The 16,899-nt window shown below is 34.7% G+C and overlaps 1 protein-coding gene and 1 long non-coding RNA gene across 2 annotated transcripts in view; one reads left to right on the top strand and one right to left on the bottom strand.

Annotated features, from left to right (window-relative positions):
* LOC107688162 (transmembrane protein 87A-like) overlaps positions 1-13,312 on the top strand; it is a 14,658-nt gene extending 1,346 nt beyond the window's left edge. Inside the window, exons 2-20 of the mRNA XM_016485784.1 lie at positions 1,872-1,932; positions 3,819-3,910; positions 3,999-4,133; positions 4,884-4,940; positions 5,026-5,079; positions 5,175-5,268; positions 5,380-5,441; positions 5,733-5,916; positions 6,805-6,904; positions 7,670-7,763; positions 8,477-8,548; positions 9,667-9,775; positions 9,858-9,916; positions 10,008-10,111; positions 10,202-10,275; positions 10,399-10,469; positions 11,814-11,866; positions 11,971-12,001; positions 12,607-13,312. Of these exons, the coding sequence (XP_016341270.1) occupies positions 1,872-1,932; positions 3,819-3,910; positions 3,999-4,133; positions 4,884-4,940; positions 5,026-5,079; positions 5,175-5,268; positions 5,380-5,441; positions 5,733-5,916; positions 6,805-6,904; positions 7,670-7,763; positions 8,477-8,548; positions 9,667-9,775; positions 9,858-9,916; positions 10,008-10,111; positions 10,202-10,275; positions 10,399-10,469; positions 11,814-11,866; positions 11,971-12,001; positions 12,607-12,648 (1,548 nt within the window). The 3' untranslated portion in view covers positions 12,649-13,312. The remainder of the gene's footprint in view (positions 1-1,871; positions 1,933-3,818; positions 3,911-3,998; positions 4,134-4,883; positions 4,941-5,025; positions 5,080-5,174; positions 5,269-5,379; positions 5,442-5,732; positions 5,917-6,804; positions 6,905-7,669; positions 7,764-8,476; positions 8,549-9,666; positions 9,776-9,857; positions 9,917-10,007; positions 10,112-10,201; positions 10,276-10,398; positions 10,470-11,813; positions 11,867-11,970; positions 12,002-12,606) is intronic.
* LOC107688238 (uncharacterized) overlaps positions 7,895-16,899 on the bottom strand; it is a 10,807-nt gene continuing 1,802 nt past the window's right edge. Inside the window, exons 2-3 of the long non-coding RNA XR_001634215.1 lie at positions 14,176-14,182; positions 7,895-7,966 (exon numbers count right to left, since the gene is read on the bottom strand). This is a non-coding gene — a long non-coding RNA (uncharacterized LOC107688238). The remainder of the gene's footprint in view (positions 7,967-14,175; positions 14,183-16,899) is intronic.

Genomic DNA, 16,899 nt, shown 5'->3' on the forward strand with positions numbered 1-16,899 from the left:
GTGTGTGGGTGTGTGTGTGTGTGTGTGTTTGTGTGTGTGTGTCAAAGATGAAAGTGGGTTTTCAAGCATATAAAAGTTTAATAGCTTTAATATAGAAGACACTGAAATGTAATTTAGTGTAACAGTAGTTCATATAAACAGAAAATATTGTCAGGCATTTAGAACAAGAATCATTAGATGAAATCACAGTGCAGCCCCCAAATACTAATGAATTATTTTCATTGTTTACCAATCTTTGCCACTATTCTTCAAACTACTAGGTTTTACCCATTTAATCAGCAAGAAGTTTATAATCGTTTAAAATATTATACAATTTAGTATGATCACTTTTTCTTTTATATGTTTTAATATGTAGCCTACAGCTCAGAATGTTGTTTCATTTTTTTGCATAAATAATATATCTTATTCTGAATGACCATGTAACATTATTTCACAGATTATTTGACATTTTATTTTCACAAAAGTTATTTGAAACATTAAAGTAGTACAAAGCAAAGAACATCTGTTGCTATTTGTTGTATGACAGCAGGAGGCATTTTATAGCCTAGTAGCAATAAATGTAGCCTATTGCTGCCATTTAATTTGCAAACTGAGGATTTTACTCCGTATTCAGTATGAAGGAATCAGTTATGTATGATTTTTTTGGCATCTTGCTGTGATGCGGTCACCTTTGATTGTCCATATGATCTGTTTAAAGTTTGTGACCAGGTCTTATCAAATATTTAAAGGCCTGTCTAATTTTTCCACTGAGGTTTCTAGTGGCTGCCACTGTAAGACAATGCCATATCGTACCTGTTTAATTTACTGCTGAGTACTTTCTTGGGGAAAACCGTATAAAGAATTTGACAGTGTGTTTTCTTTTTCTTTTTTTGCAGACATCAAGACCTTTATTGTTAAGAAAAGCCATTTTTCTAACAATATAAGTCTTTATTATCACTTTTTATCAATTTAATACATCCTTGTTGAATAAAAGCATTAATTTCTTTCATAAAAAGAAAAGAAAAAAATACTGACCCCAAACTTTTGAACGGTAGTGTATATTGTTACAAAAGATTTCTATTTTGAATAAATGCTTATTAAGCAGCACAACTGTTTTTAACAGTGGAAATAATATGAAATGTTTCTTTAGTAATAAATCAGCATTTAAGAATACTTTCTGAAAGATCATGTGACACTGAAGACTGGAGTATGATGCTGAAAATTCACTTTGCTTATAAGTATATTAAAATAGAAAACTGCTATTTTAAATTGCAATAATATTTCACAAAATTACATTTTTTATATTTTAATTAGATTAAATTGTTTGAAATCAAAGTTAAAACTGCCAATTGATCATTTATAAACGTCAGTGGACAGTTGAACACATGGCAGAAGCCAATAATATTTTGACTTTCAACATATTATGCAAAACAAAGAAAGACGGCATAATCCTCAAACCGCGTGGTTCTGTACACTAAGAATGACACACTCAGCATCTGTGACTCTGCAGGATGACAGAGAAAGACGATGGAGTTAAATGGTCTGACTGGTGTAAGTGTGTGTGATGTTTGCATTAATCCACGACTCACAGTTAATCTGGTGTAGTGGGGAGGAGAGCGACAAAACGGACAACAAACACTGCAGTTATGTATGATTTTTTTGGCATCTTGCTGTGATGCGGTCACCTTTGATTGTCCATATGATCTGTTTAAAGTTTGTGACCAGGTCTTATCAAATATTTAAAGGCCTGTCTAATTTTTCCACTGAGGTTTCTAGTGGCTGCCACTGTAAGACAATGCCATATCGTACCTGTTTAATTTACTGCTGAGTACTTTCTTGGGGAAAACCGTATAAAGAATTTGACAGTGTGTTTTCTTTTTCTTTTTTTGCAGACATCAAGACCTTTATTGTTAAGAAAAGCCATGTATAAGGAGACTGACGTTCAACTAAGAGGTGCTTGAAGTTATTTCTGCATAGACTGAAGATGATGCTTAAAAGGAATAGTTCACTTAAAAATGTTCTAAACATTTACTCACCCTCAGGCTATCCAAGATGTAGATGAGTTTGTTTCTTCATCAGAACAGATTTGGAGAAATGTAGCATTCCATCACTTGCTCAGCAATGGATGCTCTGCAGTGAATGGGTGCCATCAGAATGAGAGTCCAAACAGCTGATAAAAACATCACAATAATCCACAAGTAATAATAAATTATATTTTAAAGTATTTTAAAATAGAAAATCATTATTTTAAATAGCAATAATATTTCACAATATTACTGTTTTTTTCTGTACATATTACTGTTTTCTGATCAAATAAATGCAGACTTGATGAGCAGAAGAGACTTCTTTAAAAAAACATTACAAGTCTCACTGATCCCAAACTTTTGACCGGTAGTGTGTGTATGTATGTGTGTATATATATATATATATATTATTTTTATTTTTATTGTTTTTGCTTTATTACTGGGCAGTTTCATTCAGAAATGTATTAAACTGAAAGGTTTTAATGTTTCATTTTATTTTATTTCATTTTATTTATTTTTTTAATTGTAGTTTCTATTGTTATTTGCACTTTACCAATAAATATTTCAAATAAAGTAACCAATATAAAAGCAATTTTAATTTTTAGGTTTCAGTGTGGAAAAATGTTCGAATTGCTTTCAAATATTAAAACTGAAGGAATCACAATAATCCACAAGTAATCCACACCACTCCAGTCCATCAAGACGTTTTAAAGGGATAGTTTACCCAACAATGAAAATTCTGTCATTAATTAGTCACCCTCATGTCATTCCAAACCCATAAGACCTTCGTTCATCTTCGGAACACAGATTAAGATATTTTTGATGAAATCCGAGAGCTTTCTGACCCTGCATAGACAGCAATGGAACTGACACATTCAAGGCCCAGAAAGGTAGTAAGGACATCATTAAAATAGTCCATCAGTGGTTCAACCATAATTTTATGAAGTTATGAGAATTCATTTTGTGCACAAAGAAAACAAAAATAATGACTAACAATTTCTTCTCTTCCGTGTCAGTCTCTGCTGCCATTCACGACAGTAGCACAACACATGCGTGTGCATTCCTCTGCTTGCAAAGGAGCCGCAGCGCATGCGTGTTCTACGTTAGAACGCCGGCTCCTGCATCAGCAGCATCACACGTATGTGTCGCGGTACTCTCCTGAACGCAAGACTGACACAGAAGAGAAGAATTGTTGAATAAAGTCGTTTTTTTTGTTTTCCATGCGCACAGAAAGTATTCTCGTAGCTTCATAGAATTAGGGTTGAACCACTGATGCCACATGGACTATTTTAATGATGCCCTTACTACCTTTCTGGGCCTTGAATGTGTCAGTTCCATTGCTGTCTATGCAGGGTCAGAGAGCTCTTGGATTTCATTAAAAATATCTTAATTTGTGTTCCGAAGATGAACGAAGGTCTTATGGATTTGGAACGATTTGAGTGTGAGTAATTAATGACAGATTTTTCATTTTTGGGTGGACTATGCCTTTAACTTCAGACCATTGCTTTTGGCCAAAATAGGAGTCCATAAGAGGAAGCAAAGGTTTGAAGTTAAAAACTGGAGTGGTGTGGATTATTGTCATGTTTTTATCAGCTTTTGGACCCATTCTGATGGCACCCATTCACTGCAGAGTAACCACTGGTGAGCAAGTGATGCAATGACACATTTCTCCAAATCTAATGAAGAAACAAACTTGGATGGGCTGAGGGTGAGTACATTTTCAGCAAATTTTCATTTTGGTTGAACTACTCCTTTAATAAATACATGTCCTGTATTGATTGCACAGTAACATAAGGATCTCTTTTCTCTTTGCAGTGGCATCATTCGGTTGTCCAGAGGAAGTGATGTTCTCCATTCAGTGGTTTCTGAAATATTACCCCTGTCACAATGAGTACAACAATATTGAAGTGAGTGGCAGCTGTGTGCTTCTGAAATCCTTACAGCATGTGTGGGATCTTCTTTGTTAGTTTATCATTTGTTTATTTGCTCGCTCAGGAGATGTATGAGAAGACGCCACTGAGTCGAGGTGAGAGTCTGGACCCGAACCCTCTCGGACCCGGACAGTATATTCAACACAAATACAGGGAATTATCCTGCCGCAGTGACATGCACATCTTCCCCATGCTCAATGTACGTTCACACTGTTTGATTTCAGTCAGTAATGTTTGCCCTACTTTCAGCTAAACCTATTTGTCACCTTTATTGAGAAAAATAAGTCATGGTCATTTTTATTTTATTTTTTTAGCATTTATATACAATTATAGCATTTATTCATATTTTGAATAAGCTTTTAATGTCTTTTAGTTTTCATTTTAATTTAAGTTTAACTAGTCATTATGTGCTTTTGTTTTTTGTGTGTGGTTTTTTTTAGTTTTTTCTATTTAGCTTAAATGTATTTTTATTTCTGTTTTATTAATTTTAGTACTTAAACTTATTTTATTTCAATTAGTTGCAAAGGCAATATTTCTCTTTTTCATTTAAGTTCAAAATTTTATACACAATTGTATTTTGCATTAACAAAATGATGCTATTATTATTTTATTTTATTTTTTATAAAATATGCCAAACACATTTTATAAGCACATATTCCCCTCATTACCAGTGTGATAGAGATCTCATTCTCGCATTGTCTGCGTTTCCAGACACAATGATACTTCTTAAAATGATTAAAATCAGTAATGAAAGGTAATTCAACAAATACTAACATCATGTATGCTTGCATTTATAGATCTCAAAAATATCATACGAGTGTCATGTTTTCAACCTCTTTCTCAAGTTCCTGACTATCGGCTGATGTTAATCTTTATTTCATAAATGCATCCTAAGAGATTCAGTGTTACTTGCCTTTTTTAATGTTGTCTATTTCATATTTATCTGCAGAAATCAAAAGCAGAACTGAAAACAGTGAGACCGGCTCAAGTGGAAAGCGAGTTACAGGTAGAACTGTTAACTGACGTTCCTGTTTCGAAAGCTACTTCTTCTCAAACAGAGCAATATATATTTTCTTTGTTTTAAAAAAAAGGATGGCAGTTTCACAAGTTCTTCTGTTGCTGAGGCTGGTTCATATAGAGCAAAGGTGAGACATTCTAGAACATAATATATGGAGTATTTGGCAACAGCAATAGATTGAGGGTTTGTTGAGTAATGCACATAATTTCTTTGTTGGCGAAGGATCATGTGATTGCAACGACTTGGAGGGACGGGCCCTACCTGCTGGTAGTTCACATCAATTCAAGCAAACAGGATGTCAACTGGAATTTAACCTGTAGGCCTAATTACCTTATCTGCTCTTATCATAGATGTCCGAATATGTAGCTGTTTCTGTTTGGCTGCATGATCTTATCTCATGCTATCTTATCTAAATTGTGTGTTTCAGTCAGTGTTGTGATGAAGGGAACCCATGGCTATCTCTCTGTCACCGAATGGCCTCTCATGATCGTAAGTAGTTTAGATGCCTCAAGGGAGTGCTAGAGGTTCTGTGGAAAAGTTTAGAGAAAATCAGTGGGTAAATAATATAAGAAAATATGGATAGTAACATTTTTGATTATTGCATTTATACATTTATTATATTAAATAATAAGTGTGTGTGAATATATATATATATAAAGAAATAAGATATTGTATTGTGCATTAGTGATGCCTATTTTTAGACCTTTATTTATATAAATAAAAAACATTTATGTATTTATTGCATGATTTATTATGTGTCTCTCCCTCTCTTTTCTTCAGTTCTACATGGTGATGTGTATGGTGTACATCCTGTACGCTCTTCTCTGGTTCGTCTGGGCGTCCTGCTACTGGAAAGACCTGCTGAGGATCCAGTTCTGGATTGCAGGAGTCATATTCTTGGGCATGATAGAGAAGGCTGTCTTCTGTGCTGAATATCAGAACACTAACAACGTGGGCTCAGCATGTTAGTCAAAATACACTCTTTATTTCTCAGTTTCAACTGATTTCTCCACTTACAATGGGCAAACAAATTTGGACACTTAAGTCACTTAAAATTGTGTCATCTATGATCTTTTCGTATTTTTAGTGCTCATGTTGCATTTATTTGATAGAAAAAATACAGTAAAAACAGTAATATTGTGAAATTTTATTACAAATTTTAAATTACAATTTTCTATTTGAATATATTTTAATTTGAATTTTCAGCAGACATTACTCCAGTCTTCAGTCTTTGGTATTATTTATATGCTATTATAGTTTTTATTAATATTTTGAATTAGCTTTTATGGTTTTATATTTTCCGTTTTAATTTTAGTTAAATTTTTGGTAATTTGTTTTTGGCATTTTTATTAGTTCTTGTTCTTTTTTTAATATTAATATCAAAACCGAATATATATAATATCTTTTTTTTTTATTATTATTAATTTCCGGTAAGTAATTTTAGTGCTTCAGTTTATTAATTGCCAAGGCAACATTTCATTTAGTTTTGTTCCATCTAATATTTATATTTTATTTCAGATTTATTGCAGTTAACAAAAATGTTTTAATAGTTTTAGTTACCGATAATAACCCTGGTCTTCGTGACTATAGACACTAAAGCACACAATACTTTTGCTTTCAGTTTCAACACAAGATGCATTATTTTATCAATTAACCTTTCTTTATAACCTCAAAATTGAACCTTTCTTTCAAATGAATGACACCTGGATCAATATTTTATCATCTAACACTATGATATTTAGATATTTTAATTAATCTGCATCAAGCATCACACTGGCTTTTACTGTAAAACAAGCTGCAATCAATAAGAGTCCAAATGTTTAATAGTTGAATCTCTTTGCCTTCTTTCCAGCTCAGGGTCTGCTGATCTTTGCCGAGCTCATCTCTGCTCTGAAGAGGACTCTGGCCCGTTTGCTTGTCATCATCGTCAGTCTGGGCTACGGCATTGTCAAGTGAGTGATGAAAGCATCGTTTGGCCAGTTTCAAGATCATTGAAGGAATAGGAAAAAATAAAAATTTGCAGAAAATGTACTCACCCTCAGGCCATCCAAGATGTATATGAGAATCTCCAAACAGATTTAGAGAAATGTAGCATTACATCACCAGTGGATCCTCTGCAGTGAATGGGTGCCGTCAGAATGAGAGTCCAAACATCTGATAAAAACATCACAATAATCCACAAGTAGTCCACACCAGTCCAGTCCATCAGTTAACGTCTTGTGAAGTGAAAAGCTTCATGTTTGTAAGAAAAGAAACCATCATTAAGATGTTTTTAACTTCAAACTGCTGCATCCGACTAAAATGTGAATCCTCGATCCATAATATTGCTTTCTCCAGTGAAAAAGTCATCTTTTCTGAATCGGGAGAGAAATCTGTCCAGATTAAGAACCATTTGCAAGCGAAAACCGTCCAGATCAGTTCTAGACAAATATGTTTGCAGATTTTGATGTAAGAGAACAACAGGGGATGGACTTTTTCACTGGAGGAAGCGTTTTTATGAATTATGGACTTGTATTTTTGGCCAGAAGTGAGAGTTTAAAGTGACGTAATGCTATAGTTATGAAATGCTAAAAAATCTTTTCCGATGAAGAAACAAACTCATCCGCATCTTGTGTGACCTGAGGATGAGGACATTTTCAGCAGGTTTTCATGTTTGGGTGAACTATTCCTGTAAGTTATTTTAGATAGCATGAGATGATGTTTTTGTGTTTTCTCAGGCCGCGTTTAGGCACCGTCATGCACAGAGTGGTGGGTCTGGGTGTGCTTTACTTCGCATTTGCTGCAATTGAGGGCGTTCTGAGGATCACTGGGGTAAAGCTGACATCCTGGAGCTTTTAAAACTTTTTTTGCAATGCAGTTCCTCAATATAAACCTCAATTCTTGTCTAATAACTGTCAATTATGAGATGTCATTTGGATTTGTTGTGAAAAATGAGTGTGATTGGTGTTGATCTGTAAGGGTCGAGATAATGGACCAGCCCTCGTCACATACGTTATACTAGCTGTGTTTGATTCCTCTGCTATCTGGTTCATATCCTTCCGATGAGCTTATTGAGCCTGTTCGATCATGAAGAATTAATTTAATTAACAGAATTATACCAACTGGGTTTTAAAGGGATAATTCATCAAAAAAAAGAAAAAGAAAGTTCTGTCATCATTTACTTAACCTCATGACGACTTTCTTTGTTCTGTTGAACATAGAAGATATTTTGAAGAATGCTGGTAATCAAACAGTTTCTATTCCCATTGACATCCATTGTATTTTTTGTCATATAATGCAAGTCAATGGGAACCAAAACTGTTTGGTTGCCAACATTCTTCATTCTTGACACAATTTTAATTTTTGGGTGAACTGTTCCTTTAATATAACTAATTTTGTCTTTTACAAATGTGAATTATTTGCACGCTATAACCATGTAGTTGAGAAGCATTGAAAGGTGCTTATTCCTTTTAGTGTTATTTTAGTTTCATTGTACCTACTGTTTCCTATTCCTTATTTTTCCCGCCTCTGTGCATCTCCCTCAGGCTAAAGACTCTGACCTGGCCCTGCTAGCCAACATTCCCCTGGCTCTGCTTGACTCCTCTCTGTGTTGGTGGATATCCTTTTAGGAAGCCGTGTTTGTGTCTTTACCCCCGCACAATCTGTCTATTGGGCCGTATTTTATTCCTGCATGATGCCTTATTTATGGAGTTGTTTTATTTTCTTATTTGCCAGTTAGACCTGATGACTTTCTTACTAAGCATGATGCTAAAAAGAATATTACGGTTTATTTTCAGCATTATGTTTATGCATGTGTGCAATGCTGTTAAATACCATAGACAATTTCGAAATGTGTTTACTGTAAATATCCATATAATGGAAGATGGTGCATTTTAGCACTGCAAATATGCTACTCTTCTAAAGTCTGGGGTCAAGTAAGATTTTTTTTAAAGAAATTAAATTTTTTTTTTATTCAGCAGGGATGCATTAAATGTATCAAATGTAAAAGTGACAGTAAAGACATTTATAATGTTACAAAAGATTTATATTTCAAACAAATGCTCTTCTTTTGAATTTGCTATTCATAAAAGAAGCCTGATTAAAAAATGATAATAATCAGAAATGTTTCTTGAGCAGCAAATCAGTATATTCGAATGATTTCTGAAGGATCATGTGACACTGAAGACTGGAGTAATGATGCTGAAAATTCAGCTTTGATCACAGGAATAAATTACATTTTACAATATATTCAAATAGCAAACAGTTATTAAAAATTGTAATAATATTTCATAATATTACTGTTTTTACTGACTTTTTGATCAAATAAATGCAGCCTTGGTGAGCGGAAGAGATTTCTTTCAAAAGCATTTTAAAAATCTTACCGACCCCAAACTTTTGAACGGTATTGTATATTGATAGTAAATCAGCACAACTTCACTGCATGCACAAACATAGTATTTTAAATTTCTATATAATATTGAACTATATTATAAATAATATGCATATCATAATATAATAAATATAATAGCTGAAACAGTGTGATAGTTGCATATTTTCAACATTATTCTGTAGTTCAGCCTGCTTATTCCAAGTCTATTTTAACATATTCAGGTCTCATGTTATTTATTTTTTTGACTGTGATAATTGACAGCACGCCACATTAGATTAATAATAAGTCATAATATTCCTAGTCTTATGGTCCTGTAAGTCAAGTGACTCCTTGACTATATCTCACATATTTGTCAGTCTGGCACAAACCATTAAGACTCTAAAACTCAGAAGAAACCCAGTGAAGTTGTCTTTGTACAGACACTTCACCAACACACTCATCTTTGCTGTTCTCGGTGAGTATAAAGCATGGAATATCACCCAATACAGCGGAATAATGAAACCCAGTCAAGGTGACTGATATGTGGCGTGTTTCAGCCTCCATCATTTTCATGGTTTGGACAACGAAGAAGTTCCGGTTAGCAGACTGTCAGGCAGTGAGTATCCGAGCTCTCTGAGGTTACAGCTCTGCTCTGATTGGAGCAGAACCGGAAGATTTAAAACTGGTTCATGTGTGTTCATGAGCAGGACTGGATGGAGCTGTGGGTGGATGATGCTTTCTGGAGGTTCCTCTTCTCCATCATTCTGCTGGTCATCATGTTTCTGTGGAGGCCGTCTGTCAATAACCAAAGGCAAGCGTACTGTTCCGAATCCTAGTCAGCTGCCTTGTTCTCTTTCTTCTAAAGCGGCGTCCTGACCGCATCCATGTGCTCTGTGTGTAGGTATGCGTACACACCTCTCATCGATGACTCAGATGATGAGGAGATTGAAGAGTTCCTGGTGTCTGCAAACATCGGTCAGTCACACTTTTTTGTGTCTATATGTCTGAGGTATTCACTGTAAGCTGATGTTATTGTACTGTATGGAAATGGTGTTATATGAAAATTGTGGGTTAATTAATATGGACTCTCATCCTCAGCTGATGGGATAAAGTTGAGGGCAGCTAAGACAGAAACCAATGGAACGGTGAAACCTGCAGCAGCTAATCCGGTCAGTGTGAACATGTAAATAAACTGTCCCATATATAGTTGTATTTTTTATTATTAGTATTTTAATAATATTTAAACTGTTCTTATGATTTTAAAATGTTAACTTTTTTATTCTGCAAGGACAAATTAAATTGATCAAAAGTGACAATAAAAAGCTTTATAATGTTACAAAAGATTTCTATTTCGAATAAATTGTTCTTTTGAACTTGTTCGTCAGAGAATCCTGAAAATATGTAAAGCGGTTTCCAGCAAGACTGTTTTTAACATTGATAACATTGATCATGTGACACTGAAGACTGGAGTAATGATGCTGAAAATTCAGCTTTGATTACAGAAATAAATTACATCTTAAAATATATTCACGTAGAAAACAATTGTTTTAAATTGTAATAATATTTCACAATATTACTGTTTTTACTGTATTTTTGCAGCCTTGTTGAGCATAAGAGACTTAATAAAAAACATAATAAAAATCATAGACCCAACATTTTTATTTTGATATTTTTTCCTTTTATAATATAATTAGAGATGCGCCGATCGATCGGCCAGGGATCGGAATCGGCCGATTTTCCTCATGATCGGCCCGGATCGGTGATCGGCCGGTCAGTATCACTTCTTTCCGATTTCGAGGCGATCCGTTTTGTTACCAACATCAGCCGCGCATTCTCACTCTCATCTCTCCGACGACCCCTTCTCTCTCACACACGTCTCATTCGCTCCGGTTAAATAGTGCTTGTATTGCACATTATTTTAGTCATTCCCGCAGGTTTCGCACTTGTACCAAAAACGCGTGCACCAGAACTGATCTTTATTAGTGGAGCGCACAATCCAAGAGCTTGTGAGCCACAAATACCAAAATGAGTGGCTAACTGCGCTAAAACGTTCAAATACATACAAAATTATACAGAAATTAACGTAATCAAAAACTTACTTAACCTGAAAAACTTCGTTTCATAGCTCTCTTTATTCTATTGCATTTATTTGTGCTATTGTTTGCAATTTTTTTATTTGTTATTTCATTACTGATTTTTTGCTTGTGTTTTTTTTGTTATGAAAATAAAACTTTGCGTTGAAGAAAAGTAGATTTTTGCTTGTATATGCTGTCAATTATAGTTCTTAGAAAGAAAATCGGAATCGGCAAAAATCGGTATCGGCAGATCACACTAACAAAAAATCGTAAATGGGAATCGGCCAAGAAAATTGCCATCGGTGCATCTCTAAATATAATGTAATATAATATTAAAATTAAGCGTCTTCAATAAATAAAGTAGTAAACGTCAATAAATGTAATAAATATTATACAATATAATGCAACATAATATAATCAAATATTTGATTGTTTCAGGATGAAGATTTGAAGTGGGTGGAGGAGAATATTCCCACCTCCCTGTCTGATGTGTAGGTCATTTCTGTTTGACAAAAACCTTCATACATACTCCCTCTCCTGTTTACAAGAAAAAAGCTTCCCATGTAAATTTGTAATTATTCACTTTTATTGTCAGAGCTCTTCCTGTTCTTCTCGACTCAGATGAGGTATGCAGATTCATTTTATTTCTATCATAGTTTTGCTTTGCTGTATCTTTAAGTTTTAGTCTTTCAGTTTTTCTTTACTGTTTTCTTCTTCTGAAATGGGATACGTGGGGTGGAGAAAAAAAAAAAATCAGATCCAGTTCCAGGGTTATCATAGTAACAGATATGAAAGCCATAAAAAACACACATTTTCGTTGCTTGAAATAAAATAAAATAATTGTGAACTTAAAGTACATAAATACAAATTTTACTTTTTTTTTTATTTCAGCTAGTTGCAATACAATATTTTTCATTTTCATTTACTTTAACTTGACGTATTAAAATAATTTAAATAAAATGGAAATAAAAATTAGTAAAACTCTTTAGAAATATAGAAAAAACTAAAATGATAAAATGACAAAATTACTAAAACCAACATTTAAAATGAATATGGAAAATCTAAAAATAGAAAATCATTCAAAATATGAATCAAATCATCAGTGTAGTTTCTAGTGACACTAAAATAACACTGTCTAGTTTCCATAGTTTTATTCACTTTTCTGTGTTTTGGAACACTTGCATCACCCATCATAAATAAACGAATGAATTCATGCCCGATTCTCACACAGGAGATCATGACCACCAAGTATGAGATGTCTAAAATGGAGTGAGGTTGAGAAAGCGCTGCAGCTGAAGCAAACCTCCAGAGATCAACCAAACCGCTGCTCCTGTAACTGACATCTGACCCTCACCGGAGAGAGTCACAGACTCCGTCTGTTTTCTTGCTTTGGTCCGGATGGGTGCCGGCTTTTGGGTAAATTGAAGGAATCGTGCTGAAGAGGAGGACGCATCCTAGCTGATCTAGACGCAGTACTACATGAACTTAGTTGAGGAGTTACCTCTCTTTTTTTTTTCCTGAACTGTTTAAACGTACAAAAGACTTTAACGTCATCATCAGTCTGTATTAAGAGACAACGGTCTATGTTTATAAACATTTGTGATGACATACCTGACAAAATTGTGAGCAAGTATTTAAATGGGTTAAACCATTCTTAGCGCTGGTTTTTGCTTTGTGCGTGTGTGTTGACCAAAGTGTCTTCTCCGTTTCCTTTAGCTGTATATAAAGTGTTATTTCAAAAATGTTGTCTCTGATTTCAGCACATGATGTGAATAGTAGAATGCCTGCTGGCGTGTCGGATTTGTATTTGTTTGTGAGTTTGTGCAGGGAGTAATTTAAATGGGCAGATTGATTAATTATATATTCTGAATAATTTGATGAAGTTGTTTTGTAGAGAGCCCAGCTCAACTTTTCTCACTTAAAAGGAAAGTTCACCCTAAAATCAAGATTGTTGTTATTTAATCACCCTCATGTCGTCTCAAACCCACATGCTGTTACTATGGAAGCCTGTTTTGGCCACAAGAGTAAAAAATAACTAAAATAAAATAAAAAATGTAATTGCATCTTTTTATTTTACAATTCAGCATTTTTTTCTTGCAGTTCTGAGAAGAAGGGAAAAAAAGTCAGAATTGCAAGATATAAACCCAGATTTCTGACTTTTTTTTTTCTTGCAATAACGGGTTTACATCTTTCAATTCTGACTTTTTTTCTTTCAATTGCAGTTTATATCTCACAAGTTGAACTTCTCAGAAGCGTGAGTTTATATCTTGCACGTTTGAGTTTATACCTCGTAATTCTGGCGGAAACAGTAGAAGTTTTAAAGCACAATTTAGTAGTGCATACAACTTGTGCACTATATTCCAAGTCTTCTGAAATAATGTGAAAGCTTTGTGTGAGGAACAGAGCAAAATCTAACCCTCTCTTGGCCAAAAGCTTTCCCCCTCGCAACATGCAATCTGAATGATTTTGTGAACGAGGTTTGAGAGCAGTGAATAATTTAATTTTGGTCTGTTCCTTACAGAAAACTATTGTATGAGTTGGAGTGTAGTGCATGAATTTGACTTTTATGATGGAGTTTTTTGTTTGTATGATGCATTTCTGGAGCTTGAACTTTATTAATCGTATGCAAAGAAGTCCAATGTGGCTTTGGAATTTCGTTTGAAGAAATATCGTTTTATGGGTTTGAAACAACATTAGGGTGTCTTTTTCGTTTTGGGTGAAATATTCCTTTAAATGCGTTTGTTATTCTTTCTGAGGAAAAGCGTATGTATCTTGGATGCATACTGAAGCCTTAACACACTTCTGTTCTTGAGTTTTTTGCTGTATCACTGCATCACTTTGTCTTTTCTTCCCTGGTCTCGGTTGGACATTCTGTGACTGCTTAACAGAACTACGTGTGCTTTACCATGCTGAACCGTGGTAAACAGAATGACTGTTAAACTTCAGAAAGATGTCTTTTTAGGTCCTTGAGACTAAACGAAATGCGTTGTCAAATAACTTCAGATTTGTGTTTATTACAAAGCGCACTTTAAGTGAATGTGATTTCTTTTGGTCATATGATGCAGCTTAATTTATCTGTATGATGCTGCCCTCGTCCTTCATGTGTCATTCTGTTTTGTTTTGTTTTTTCCATAAAAACTCTCTCTTTCTTTGCCTTTCTGTTCGCTTAACAATCAGCTGCCCTCCTCAAATGTGAGCTCACACTATTCAAAAAGCACACTTGATGTCCTGTAGAGCTCAGGTCTTGTCTGTTTTCTGTCTTCATGCATGTTTATCCATGTTTCATACATGTTCAGCAATGTGGGTTGCAATAAAGACTCTTTATTACAGTCAAATCGTGAGGCGTTGTGAGTTACGTCAAAATATGTTGTTTTTTTTAAAAGGGTTCACAATGTGCTTGATAAGAAAATTGACCATGAAAGTGTCATTTTGTCTGTTCTGTGAAAGATAATAGTATTTATGGAGGTAATTCTCTTAGATTTTCACGGCTTTACCAAGTATCACCAATATTCCTCAGCAATCTCAACTAGACCACGCCTGTTAGTTAAATGTTGACTAAATTCGCTAATACACCGATGCACATTTTCCTCCTCACTTTCACTTTTTCACTTTTGCACTTTTGCACTTTCACTATCATCTATATTTCCAGTAAGGCCACGAGAGGGCGTCCCTAACTAAATTGTAAGTACAGCACGTCGTCTTATACCTGATCGGATGTTATACTGTCCATTTCTTTATGATTTATAAACGTTCTGTGCATCTACATAGCCTCATAACTTGTAATTTGAGTAATGTAAAGCAATTTGTCCGTAGAGCTAGTATTAGAAATAGTATCTTTTCATTTCAACCCATCTGCTTATCTCTAAGATTACAAAGACCTTATAAATGTCTTTACTGTCAGATTTGATCAGTTTAATGCATCCTTCCTGAATACAAGTGTTAAATAAGTCAGTTCAGCATCAGAGTTTTGTTGTTATTTTCACATAACTTGATGTACTAAAATAACAAAAAAAAAAAAGTATTTTACAGAGTGTTGCCAATATTCCTCATCAATCTCTCTGGTACTTGGGCCTATATAAAAATATAATAAAAACTACAATTAATTTTAAAAACTCATAAAAATGACAAAAACTCACAACAAAATTACTGAAACTTTAACTGAAATAAATAAATAATAATAAATATAAAAAATATCAATAAAACCTATAATAGTTTCTTGAAATAACACTGCTCACAAAACATCCACAAGTCTGTAAGAGTATTTCAGCTAATCCCTGAACTTTGAGTCTTAAACCAAGGAACATGACAAACAAACACAACCGTACCGCGACCAGAACTAAACATAGTCAAGATAACAATCTACTTTTCCAATGGCAAACACGTGGTTTTCCTGATGCATGACATTTTGCCCCTACTTTTTACCCTCTTATTTTGCAGTCCAGTCCAAAATAATGAATAACTCAAACACCTCAACACCAGGTGGGTTTACAAGCATCTCAAACTATTATAGAATTATATTCCGGTAAATTCCTCATACAGAGCTGCTGTATCATAAGGCTTTAGTCAGAAGACTTGGAAAATAATGCGCATATATATACTGTATATATATATGTATATGGATTGCTTGAAATATATAGTCACTAAATGCTTTCAGTGTATGGAAAAGAGCAATGTTTCCCAGAAGGAAGGAAGTCATTCAGGTTTGGAGCGACATGAGGGTGAATAAATGGTTACTTTCTTTGCTTATCACTTCTTTCCTCAAAATGTCTTGTAGTGAAAGTTAAATTATGGCAAATCTCTGCACTTTTTGAAAACCTTTTGAAAGCTTCAGGCTGGGCCAGTGGACAGAGTCAAGATGCTTCTTAGTAATTATGCAAAGATTTTACAGTTGAAGTGCATTGTCATTTTAATAACATGTGCTTCTGGTTCTTTTGATCTTTTGTGAGGAAAGGGCCTGGACAACCACATGTGCTCAACATTACTGTCCTTTTCTCTTTCTAGCAAACTGACAAATTGACAAACGCACTGAGAAATACTCTTTAATTTCCTGATTGTTATTGTTCCTTGCATTCTTCTTAAGGTCATATTACAGGTCCCATGTGATTCATGTGAACTTTACAATCGATTTTGGTGACAATAACCAGCAAATTCCAAAGATTTAGGCCTTTGCAATACTCATTTAAAGGGGGCATAACACACACAGTTTCACCCAATCTCATGTTAATCTTGAGTACCTATAGAGTCGTACTGCATCCTTCATATCTCCAAAAAGTCTTTAGTTTGTGTGGGGGAGGGGTTAGGAGTAGGGGTGGGGGTAGGATTAGGCAATCAGGTAGCGACTTCAACGAGGGGCTGCATAATCTGGCAGGGGTGCAGAATTCGGCACAACACCGGATGAAGCGCGTTGATGGGAGCAATCTCGCTCTGGTTGATGCGTGCGCGGGCGCGCTCTTCCGGGAGAAATGCCCATATAAGGAGTTCCACCCTCGTCTACGTCATGAAGAGCCACGATCGAAAAAAAACT

This window comes from Sinocyclocheilus anshuiensis, unplaced genomic scaffold (genome assembly GCF_001515605.1).
Source record: "Sinocyclocheilus anshuiensis isolate Anshui unplaced genomic scaffold, SAMN03320099.WGS_v1.1 scaffold265, whole genome shotgun sequence".
Classification (NCBI taxonomy): Eukaryota; Metazoa; Chordata; class Actinopteri; order Cypriniformes; family Cyprinidae; genus Sinocyclocheilus; species Sinocyclocheilus anshuiensis.